The sequence below is a fragment of the Parasteatoda tepidariorum genome, chromosome 3, assembly GCF_982258835.1.
Source record: "Parasteatoda tepidariorum strain Cologne lab strain chromosome 3, Ptep-v5.0, whole genome shotgun sequence".
NCBI classification, from domain to species: domain Eukaryota; kingdom Metazoa; phylum Arthropoda; class Arachnida; order Araneae; family Theridiidae; genus Parasteatoda; species Parasteatoda tepidariorum.
In genome coordinates this window covers 30,150,305-30,163,102 of record NC_141757.1, presented here as the reverse complement: position 1 = coordinate 30,163,102, position 12,798 = coordinate 30,150,305, and the positions used below count along the sequence as shown (strand labels likewise).

Genomic DNA, 12,798 nt, shown 5'->3' with positions numbered 1-12,798 from the left:
AAATGTTTTGTGTTGATTATTTAGTGTTCGAATTAGTTAGTTTTTGAAAATATCACTAAATTGAGATTGCTTTAGAATTAATAAATGTTTATTAAGTTTTAATTTGTATCTGTTTATTCATCTGTAGAACTAGTAGTTCATTTGAATAACATTAAAAAGGCGTCCGTGAAATTTATTTGTTTGCTGCAATTTACAATATATATATATATATATATATATATATATATATATATATATATATATATATATATATATATATATATATATATATATATATATATATATATATATATATATATATATATATATATATATATATATAATATCACAGATTGTGCAAGTTTAGAGAAACGCATTAAATTTCTAAGAAATGCTATAAAAATATATTAGTGATTAAACTACAGAACTGATATGAGAGCTGTTAGTGACTTAAAAAACAATAATGATGATAGCCCAGCATCACTGTACTTGATTAGTTTCACTTAGCAAATCCGTAAAACTTGCCATAAATTTAAAAGAAATGAGGTTAAAAAATGTTTTAGCCAAACTCTATCAGTTGTTTAATTTAAAATTATTAATCATTTAAAGTCAGCACCACATACCTGATTACTTACATTAAAAAAAAATTAAAACCTTCCATAAGTTTAAAAGATAACAAATTGAAAAATAAAACCTAAAAATTTCGTTTGATATTCAAAAAAACAATGCAGTACCACCTGTGATTACTTGCACTTAAAAAATTTAAAAACAACTTACCCCCGGATACCATCTTCATAAAGATAAAAGCTTGTAACTAAATCATTTCATTTATTCCCACTAGTAGTTCTCAAAATGTTTTAATAAGTAATTTATTACATTTTGTCTGAAACTAAGACTTTTCAATAATTAAAACTCAAGTACTGGCCTCATTAAAAATTATTAACTTGGCTTAAGAGCCTACTTGTTATCGATTTCCAAAATTGCTTAATGCGTAAAAGCAAAGTCAGCAGAATTGAGTAAATAACTGGAATGAGTAACTTGCAGAGGTTTAAATAATATTTAAATAAGCTAAATCGGTGACAAACAAAGCATTTTCAAATGTATCGCCAAAGATCACGATATTTTTAATTTTTGTAAAGAAATAATTAAATGATTACTTGATGATTATTTTTTTAATTATGTTCTGTTTAATTTATACTATTTGTTCAAGAAATATCACGAAATTTACAAAAATAAATTTACTTTCAAAGAATTTATTTAATTTTAAAGCTCTATTTTCGAAACGTTTATTGTCAATCATTTCATGTTTTGTTTACTACATGTGTAAAATAAAAATTCAAAACTATAAAAAAAATATTTTTATATTTTATCTATGAAAAAGTTACCTTTTTTTAAATGACATACATACATTAGCAAAACTATATTAATTACATAACAATTGGCACCATCAGTAGCATATACGAAAGTTTTAAATATCTGTTACAAATGCAGATGGTAATAATTTCCTGCTATCGTTAATGTCACTATAGAGCACTACATATTTCCAAGCAATTTGTGAAGCGTGTAAATATCAGATCCTTTACATTTCTCAAAGTAAGTAAACACACCGAAGTAATTAGTTGCAAATTATTATATTTTCTTGCAAAAAAATATTGATAATTTTTGGCAAACATTTACTAAAAATTCATATTGTCTCGATCATATTTTAAATTTGGTTTTTAGTTTTGAAATAAAAGACTAATGGAAAATTAAGGAAAGGAATGCAATTTTTAATTAATTATAAATAATACTTTTGTACAATGTTTTGTACCTTCTGTAACACATAAATATCCAATAACGTTTCGACGCAGCACTGGATTTGCTAAAATCCATTTCTTAAACTGGGATTGAAAATAAGAAGTAAAAAACGGAATTCTCAAGTATAATTGTTTACAAATTTTAACAAAAAATGCGCATATCTTGGTATCCAATACTTTTTAAAAGATTGTTGAAACATTCTGATTCACAATATGCAAAACATCTGCCTTTACTACCCACCTTTTTTTAGATATAATTCTTAAACCAATTTTGTTTCACGGTTACATTAAGTATTTATTAAACATGACATTAGTTTAGATGAGGTTTAGTCAATAACATAGGCACTACATAGAAATATTCAAATTAGGATGTGCGCACACATGAAATCCAAACACACTGAAAATACTTCCTTTATTCCTTTCTGTGAAGTATAACTTAGATTAATTCTTTTAATCTAATGTATACTTTAGCATCAAGTTGTGCTCCGAAGTTGCACAACAAGTTTAACAGCCATAGAGTAGCAGATGGTAAGTGAAAAATGAGAAGCATGAAAAAGCACCAAACAAGAACTCAGAAAAAAAAGCAATGGTGAAAAGCATAAAACAACCTTCATTTTATCAATTATATGAATTTACCAAATGGTTTGATTTAGGCACTTGAAGGAGTTGAATCCGAATTTAATGTAATTAAATATTTCGCTTAATTGAACTAAATAATAATGATTAATTTAAAGTTCAAGAAAGGAACTTTTCGTACTATATACTATTTAACTAATTTTTTCAAAGCTCTCAAATTTTCTTTTGAATTCTTATAACTACTCGAGTTTTATTGTAATAAAATTATAAAATAATATGCAAATAATAATTTTCCAACAAGTGATTTGTTTTAAAAGAACTGAACTTAAATATTTTTTGTTATTTCTTTTAACTTATAAAATTAACTTTCTAAGAAACTACTGTTAATAAGAACATTATATGTATATAATGACATCATTAAGCGTAATATATAATTGTAATACTCAAATTTTAAAAAAACAATCCGAATTTTTAAAAAAAAAAAAAGAAAATCTTTAAATTTCTTTTCCTCAAATCTTGATTTAATGTATTTCAAAAAAATATATCGAATTACATCCGAATAAGTGTTAAAGTACGTAAAATTCGTTATCTACAGCTTAAAAGTACATAAAAATCGTTATTCCTTATTTGCAACCTGAATCACGCAGTTTTTTTCTTTGAATTTATATCTGAGATTTTTTTTCACTGTTCTAGCAAATATAGTATCACTCATTTCAAAGAATTTCTCAAAATTTTCGTTGCATAAATATACAGTTGTTTTGATCGGCGCAAGCAATTTACATGAAAAATAAGGATATATAAAACTTATTCCATGAAAATTAATAGGTATTCAATGAAATATAAGCGTTGTCTCATGAAACTGAAATGGCGTTAATTAAAAATAAAACTGTTTTCCCTGAAAATTAATTTTTATCAACGTATTCAAAAGCTGAAGTGACAGAGCAAAACAATTTTCAGATTTGAAATCAGCATAACAAATATTAGAAAAGATAAACACCTAGCCATATATTTATAACTTGCTTATCAGTCTAATTAAAAATGCATTTTTCATTATTTAATTCCTTATTTTCCATGTATATTCAGCATTTGAGAATCGTAATTAGTTAAAATAATTCTCAGCATATTGATAAATAACATAATATATTTCTTATATTTCTCCTAAATTTTAACCTCAATAACTATTAAAGATTAAGATTGACTATTTCATTGTTCGTAATCGGTGTTTTAAAAGATAATCGAATGATGGAAAAACATTCCGAACTTGAATTTCACAGAGAAAAGGAACTAGGGTCTGATCTAACGGCAATTTTAATAAAGTTTGAAAATAACTCGTCACAATTTAAAATTTTATTTAAATTTAAATTCCTAAATATTTTATTCTAAGAGTTGCATGGTATTGACTTTAAGATGATAATATCACAAAGAGTAAAGTAATAAAACACATTATAGCATTATTTCAAAACAAAGAAGTCTAAATCTCGAATCAGACTGCATACCTCAATTATTCTCATAAATATTGGTTCAACAAAAGAAATTTTACCTGAAAATCAAAAAATTAAAACATCAATATAATTTCCCTACACATAGCCATATTTTTTTTTTTTATAATGAATGCGCATATTAAATAATTTCACATATATTCATATAATTTTGACATACTTAAAATCATTTTTCATATCGAAAAATTTTCTTTTCTGTATTTTCTGTCGAAAGAAATTTCTGTTTTCTTTTTCCCATCAAATGAAATTAACAATTATATATGAAAAGAATAACACTAGATGGCGACGCCATGTAGTATTAAAAACTTAGAGGGGAGAATGTGTAGTGCTAGGAAACAAACATTTTTTTCTGTATAGCGCTGCCATCTATGAACTTTCAATTCATTTGTTACTTGTTTTTAATATATTTACGTGACGGGAATTAACTAATGTAAGTTAATATACAACCAAAAAAATAAAATTCAAAATGTAAAAAATGCTTTAATAATAATTTTGATAACGTTCACGGTTTATTTTACAGCTGAAAAGTCATAGTTTCTTAATATTATATATTAAATTAATATTATAGATTGTTAGATTATTAGATTATTAGATAATTGTTAGATTATTATTATTATTATGCTCTATTATGTAATATTATTATTTCTTAAATAATTATCAATGAAATGCAACCTGAATTGCTGAGAATAATATACTTTGAGTTTTCTTCTCCTTTAAATTAGGAATTTGGTAGATGGCGACTCCGATTCGTGTGAAAAACTAATAAGGGAAAATGTGCATTGCTTGGAAGCAAACATTTTTATTGTATAGCGCTGCCATCTATGTACTTTTCATTAAGTTTAGACTTGCGCTTAAAATAATTACTTGACGGGAATTTACTAATCCAAGTTAATATAAAACCAAAAAAAATTAATAAATAAATAAAAAAAACATGAATGAAAATTTCGATTACGTTCACGATTTATTTTACAGCTAAAAAAAGTCACAGTTTCTGTTTCTTAAATAATTATCTATGAAATGCAACCTAAAATTTATGAGAATAATATACTTTGAGTTTTCTTCTCCTTTAAATTAGGAATTTGGTAGATGGCGACTCCGATTCGTGTGAAAAACTAATAAGGGAAAATGTGCATTGCTTGGAAGCAAACATTTTTATTGTATAGCGCTGCCATCTATGAACTTCTCTTTAAGTTTAGATTTGCGTTTAAAATAATTACTTGACGAGAATTTACTAATCCAAGTTAATATAAAACCAAAAAAATTAAATAAATAAATAAAAAAAGCATGAATGAAAATTTCGATTACGTTCACGATTCATTTTACAGCTATAAAAAGTCACAGTTTCTGTTTCTTAAATAATTATCTATGAAATGCAACCTAAAATTGATGAGAATATTATATTTTGAGTTTTTCTCCATTTTAAATAAACTATTCGGTAGTGACATATTTTAGTTGTATAACCAAGTAGAAGTATTCATTATATATTGATTAAAATTAAATCTGAATGCGTAAGAAAGCTTTATCTTTTTTTTCCTTTGCTTTTAAATTTTATCGTTTTTGATTCATTTTCCTTAAAAAAAAAAGGAAAAGAAAAACTGTTTATTAAAGTAGCGTGACTGAACACAAAAGCAGCTTTAAGACAAACATAAATTATAAATTGGAGAGGAGAAACTATTGATAATTTTCCAGGCGTAAGTTAAAACAGCATAAGAGGCTCTGGTATTATTATTATTATTAGACAGCGGATTATATGCACTAAAAAACGGACAAAATATGCATGCAAATATGCACTAAAGAACTTGAATATATGCTCTTAAAACTAGAAATATGCATTTAAAAAAATTAAAAGTTCAACTTATTTAAATACTACTACTTACTTTTTCCAACAAACACAGCTAAAACATTTTTTTTGTTAAAAGAAAGAAAATCAAAATATTTCTTACTTGAATCTACACATTTCTGAAGAAAAAGCTTAAAACTGAAATATGATAAATGAGAGAAAAAAAATCATCGCATTTTCCGGAAAGATTTTATTAAACTGAATAATTTTTGTTGCAATACACAACTAAGTGTTTTTCCAAATTTCAAGGGTGAATTGATGTCGTCGGTCGTCAAAGATCATTTTGAAAGCAGAAAATGACCTCTCCACGTCAACCGATGTTATTGGACAAAACTTGTACAATTTCGAACTCATTGGTTTTACTTTCTCTGGAAGTTCAGTTCCGTTTCCATTAAGAAAATCATTTATCTTCTTCACTGCTGCGAAACCTGAATTTTTGTTTTGAACGAAACACGATTTTTCTTTTACTTTCTTCCCAACTGAGTCTGGAAGAACATTGATGCACTGTTGATTTTTTTCAATTTCGGATATGGCCTCAGCCAGGGGAAGACCTCGTGTTTCGAGATTTGTTATTGCTCCACTTAAGAAAGAAAAGTGAGTGTCAATTATGGCCAAGTCCTTCTGCAAAGAGATATCCTGTAGTAATTCTTTTGTGACATAAACTGAAGAAGCACAGGGACTGCCAATTGCATCTACAACTGACTTTATTGCATCAAAATTATTAGCGTAAAAACGTGCAGCTTCAGTCCATGTACCCCACCTACTTATCACAGGCTGTGGAGGTAAGGGCAAATCAGGATACATTTCTTTATACAATTTTATGCGCACAGGTGCCTTGTGAAAAACTTTCTTGATTCTAGAAATTAAATCATTCACAGAGGAGAATACTTCTCGAACAGTCTCAGCCAGTCTGTGAACAGCATGAGCCAAACATGTAATATGAAGCATTCTGGGATAAAAAATTTCCAGTGCTGCTGCAGATTTGACCATATACGGAGCGGCATCACTGACAAAAATCAAAACATCTTCAGAACCATCTCTATCAGGCCATAATAATCTGATAGAATCATTGACACACCTTGCTATGGTTGAATGATTGACTTTTTCAAGGGCTTTGCTTGCTAGAAGATGTAGTCGAGTAGGAATATTATCCTTTTTTCCACAAATAAAATGAGCAATATAGCGACCGCACTTATCTGTCGTCTCATCGACTTCAATCCATATAGGGCCATCTCCAATATCTCGTCGAATATCATCCAGCACTTCATTATGTATCGGTAGAAGGTAGTTCTTTCTTAAAGTCGATTCATCGGGAATGATCTGATTAGCGCAATATTTTATAAAAACTGTCTTAAGTTTGGATTACTTAACTTTTTTAAAGGATTATTGCTGCTTACTAAGGCTTTGCATAAATCACTAGAAAAGTCACCTTCCTTTTTAGCTGCTTGAACAGGAATAGTTAATAAACTTTCAACAAATCCTCTTGTATTCTGCTTTTTCTTCGCGGAGTGAGCATTAGTCTTTATATGTTGATCGATTTGGTACTTTTTTTCACAGGAAATGTGTTTTTGACAAATCACACGAAATACTATTTCCCCATCGGTCGTAAAGTCCTTCCCATAGTCCGAAATCCATGTCTTCATTAAATTTGATTTAGTCGACTTAATTTTTGGCACATTTTAAAATTCAGCAGTCAAAAATCACGTTCGAAGCTTCACTAACTACGTATTCAACTGATGGATGTCGAAACTATCTATGTATCGGATGGACTATCGAAATATGTTAGAATAGCAGGATGGACTATCGAAATAACGTAATAACAGGATGGACTATCGAAAATGCATTCACTCCACCTTTTAACCAATCAATCACAGGAAAGGGAGGTCATTTTCTGCCTACCACAGAAGCCTTATTTTTCACACACAGATTGACAATTATTTATTCCAGGAAAAGACATCCCTTCATAGAAAATCTGACCATCCCATTCTGAGGTTTCTATGACGAATGTCTGTTTGGGTGGGCCCTTTGTACCCCCCTTCCCGACACACACCTCATTTCTACATCTTTTTTCACGTGATTGCAATCACCCCCAGCAACATCAATCCAGCTGACCCTTTCAGGTGATAAAGAACGACAAAACAAAATTTAAAGCGCTCCTTATGCTAACATAAAAAGTATAGTGATATGGTTTTAGGAGGGAAAAGCCATAAAATGCTGAAAATATGCATTTATAAGAGCAAATATACCGTTAAATGCATTTATATGCGCAAATGGCAAGAAGTGCTAAAATATGCAATTGCATATGCACGTATGCAATTGCATATTATTCGCTGTCTAATTATTACTAAGCATTAAAAAGTCAAGAAATATTTCATGTTTTCATTATGTTCCTTTTTTTAAATTTTCCCGACCAACGCTTTGCGAACGATTTTTAAAAATAAACATGATTTTTTAAAAACATATTTTATTAGTTAAACCTTTTAACAGGGTTCAAAAATTTTTTTGTAATCAGATAATAGTTGCCTAAATGTTCCAAGATAATTAGAATGATATCAATCTAAGTTTAATTTGTTTCGATAAATTTTTAATCGTACTATTGAATGTTATATGCAGTCAATTTTGATATATTTGAAAAAGAGGCACAAATAATATTATGCGCTGCAATATTTTTTGAAAAATGTATAGAATATTGAAGCAAGAAGTTGATGCAAGAGTAAAACTATTTTTGGAGTCTTTGCTCATTAATAATATACCTTTTCCAGGCATCACCACAATTCTATTTTTTTTTTATTTAGACAGATTGAATTAGGTAATTTATTACAACCCCCTTATTTATTCATTTTTTCCCCAGATAATTTTAATTTTTTTCTTGGTTTTTCTTAAGCCAAAGCTTATAGTTTTTGTGATTAAATACGTTATTCAAATTTATTTCTTTGTAATGCGTTGGCAGGTAACTGAACTGAATGCAATTAATTTTGATTTCGCAGCTTAGTATGAGTTTTCTAACTTACCAAAATATAATCAGACAAAACAAACAAGCTAAAAAGAATGTGAATAAAGAAAACGGAGTGCGGAAAACGACACACTATAGTTTCGGTTCCATCGAACCATAACTATAGCATCTCCATATTGTTCTTCAATTGTCCTTAATTAACGTTTCTTTTGTTGCTTTACTCATTAGTGTTAAGCATGTACTACCTCTCCACTAAAAAAAAAAAAAAAAAAAAAAAAAAAACTTAGTCACTGAAAGAGAACCGCCATTTAACCGCCATTTTCTTGAACCGCCAACCTAAAACCGCCATTTGGGACAAGTTTAGTATAACAATATTAAGGTTAAAAATGTAAGGGAATTAAAAATATAAGAGTTTATAATATAAGGTAATTAATAATATGGGGTTTTAATTTTTTTTTTGTTAACGTGATCGCATTACAAAAATAGAGCGCTATTTATAACAGATTATTATTTCGCAGGGGCACAGGTCTTAAGAAGTAAGCAAAACATACACAACGCGCATTAGAATGCAACATGCTTTACAGAATACGCATGCATAATGTTTTTATACAATAAATTTGTATTTTTCTTCGAATGAATTCTATGCACACAAAAGTCGTTCTTTTTTATCAAGGATTATAATAAAAAAATATTTAAAACTTAATTAAATGGTTTGAAGGAGTGACCTCAAATATGCTAATTAGTTAGTACAGACGATATAGTAAGTTACGAAATCAGGCACAGAAACGTACAGTCTCTAAATAAACATATTTATTTTTCAACGGAATCTGATTTCTGACCCCCAAAATACAGAGAGTAACCGTAATCCACATAGTTTGATCAGGAGAGCGATCCACAGTTTGTTCTCCTTAATTGTAATTTTTGCGTACTTCACCATATCTCGACTTTAGTTTAAGCGAATTGAAAAATTTTGGCACACAATCAAGAAATTCGTTTTTCCAATGATATTTCAAAAAAAAATTTTAGTAAATATTTCTTTTTTTATTATTTTATTTAATAATATTCGAAAAAAATTGAATTGTAAGATATACATTATTTATCGTTATTTTACTGTTTGTAATTTTACAAGGTAAAATACAAAATTCTGGCCAAATTGGTTGAATGATTTCTGAGAAATCAAATTTTAAATATTCGACTTCTTCAAATTTTGATTTCTCGGTAACTATCCAAACGATTTCGCAAAAAATATTGTAGTTTAAAGTGTAAAATTACATGCTTTGAAATGACTTAAATTGCATGCGTTACAGCTCAAACTTTTTCTACGATTTTTAAAATAAAATAATAAAATTTATAAAAATTTTGCTACTTTTTTTTACGTAGTGTTGTGTCACTACAACCAGAAATGAGACGTGAGTTGTACCAAACAATTTATTTAAACATTCACACGAAAAATCACAAAATATTACCCAAACAAATATCTCTTTCTCAGAAAAAAAACTCTCCTTTTTAACTACACAAAAAAAGAACATCACTTCTCATGTGTGTCTCTCAAGCAACGTCATTTTAGCATTACTTCTCGAGGAATTGATGCTTTTAGCTCAGTTGTCACACACTGTTACGTTACAGTCTAACTCCTCCCTTCCACAGAGTTTTCTTTGCAAAAGTAGGAAATGGCAAAAAAAACATACATAAAATTTTGTCAAAACTGATCTATATAGGCTGACATAAAACTGTTTTGTTTATCTGTATATAGGAAAATAAAAGTTAACAACATTCTCAACTTGATGTCCCCAAATGACTAAGTTAGTTAGCTCAAACTATCAGCATTGATATGCATAGTTCCTGGTTTATGTATAACGTCGAAGTTCAAATGCTGCAAAGATAAGGCCCATCGTAATAGTCGGGAATTGATTCCAGTGTTTTGTTTAAGCCATACTAAAGGATTATGATCTGTTTGAATTATAAATTTGTGAGGACCATCTATATAGCACTTTAACTTCTTGACAGCAAATATAATTGCCGAACATTCTTTTTCTACGGAACTGTACCTACTTTCAGCTTCACTAAATTTTCTACTTAAATATAGTATGGGATGTTTTTCTCCTCTATCATTAATTTGCGATTATACTACACCCATTTCAAGGTTTGAGGCATCACACTGTACTATAAAGGGTTTATCAAAATCAGGACAGTACAGAACGGGGCTCTCAGATAACTTCAATTTCAGGGTTATGAAAGCCTTTTGAAATTCGTCATTCCAAAGTATAGACTCCTTCTTAGATTTTCCTTTCAATAAATCCGTTATTGGGTTTGAGATTAAGGAAAACTCTGGAATATATTTACGATAATATCCAGCAAGTCCCAAGAAAGCCCGCACTTCACTCTTGGTTTCTGGTACAGGGAAGTCTTCAACAGTTTTTACCTTGAGTTCTCCTGGACTTCTTTGCCCTTGTCCCACTTGATGGCCTAGATATTTTACATAGAATTGTGCAAATTTAGATTTAGATGGCTTAATCTTTAAATTGGCGTCTTGAATTCTTTCCAATGCGGTGTTGAGATGAATAATATGTTCATCCCAAGTGTTCGAGAAAATGGCGACGTCATCGAGGTATGGAAGAGCGTAATTTTCACATCCTTTTAGTATTTCGGCCATTAGTTTACTAAAATAAAAAGGTGCATTCTTTAATCCAAAGGCCATTCTCAGTGGTCTAAAGGATCCAAAAGAAGTAACAAATGCAGCATATCGTTGAGCTCTTTTACTCAAAGGCAGCTGCCAATATCCTCTGGCCATATCGATTAAGCTTATATACTTAACTTTGGACACTTGCTCTACTCTTTCTTCAATATTTGGCAAAGGATAGTATTAGCTACGAGTAATTTGATTCAAACGTCGATAATCTATACATGGCCTAGGATCTTTTCCTGGAGCTTCAAATAATATTAATGGTGACGCGAAATTAGATTCACCTGGTTCAATGATCTTAGCTTTCAGCATTTTCTCCACTTCTTCTTTCAATATTTCAGTTTGACGAGGAGATATACGATAGGGTTTTGTATATATTGGCTTTTCGGTTTCTAATTCTAGATCAAATTCTACTAAATGAGTACAACCAGGGTCAGTTGAAAACAAATCAATGTATTTATCCAGTAGAAGTTTCAATTCGCTTATTTGGTGATCATCCAGTCAGGTTTCTACTTCACTATCCTGGAATAATTTTTTAACCTTCTCCTCATTTTCAAAATTAACCGGTTCCATCGAATAGTGCAAATCCAAAGCACTTGGAGTCATCAGTTGAACTAAATTAACGGTTTCAGGTCTTTGGAAATAAGGCTTTAGCATATTAACGTGATACACGTGAGTCGTATCTTTTTCCAAAGTTTGAACCACATAATTTGTTTCAGATAGTTTTTTCACCACTTTCATTGGACCAATCCATTGCACTGATAATTTATTAGGTCTTGTAGGAGCTATAACTAGAACAGCGTTGCCCATTTTAAAATCTCGCCTAATGGCTTTCTTATCATACCAAATTTTTTGTTTCTGTTTGGCATCTTCCATGTTCTGAATTGCAAGTTCCTGGCTTCTTCTCATTCTATTTAAAAGGGAGAAAACATACTCCATTACCGTATTTTCATAATCAATTTTATCAGATAATTTTTCATAAATTAATATCATGGACGTTCGAAGATTTTTTCCATGCACTAGTTCAGCTAGAGTAAATCCGGTAATATCATGTACCACAGACTTTAGAGCAAAAAGCACATGAGGGAAATGTTGCTCCCAATTCGTTCCAGACTCTAAGCATAGGAAGCGTAAAATTCTTTTCATAGTCCTATGAAAGCGTTAAACCGGATTACTTTGTGGGTGCTGCACAGAGCTATGTAATACTCTGATTCCAAATTTTTTCATAGAATTCTGTTGTAAAAGCGCTGACAAAAGACGTTCCTTGATCACATTGTAACTCTCTAGGGAAGCCCATTCTACTAAAAATTAACAATAATGCCTCTACCACTCTAGGTGAGCTAATGTCTGTTACTGGGATAGCATCCGAATATTTAGAAGACAAACAAATTGCAGTAATAAGAAATCTATTTCCTGAATCTGTGATAGGGAGAGGCCCACATGCATCGACATTTATTTTAGTGAATATCTCT

At 29.6% G+C, this 12,798-nt stretch overlaps 1 protein-coding gene across 1 annotated transcript; it reads right to left on the bottom strand.

Moving 5' to 3' along the window:
- Nucleotides 1-11,827: 11,827 nt before the first annotated feature.
- On the bottom strand, nt 11,828-12,472 carry LOC147813495 (uncharacterized). Its single transcript, XM_087160057.1, has one exon. The coding sequence runs from the start codon at nt 12,470-12,472 to the stop codon at nt 11,828-11,830; it is 645 nt and encodes a 214-aa protein (XP_087016183.1).
- Nucleotides 12,473-12,798: the final 326 nt, after the last annotated feature.

Excerpts from the sequence above, each read along its gene's own strand:
- LOC147813495 (XM_087160057.1), bottom strand. The coding sequence starts at position 12,472 with ATGAAAAGAATTTTACGCTTCCTATGCTTAGAGTCTGGAACGAATTGG.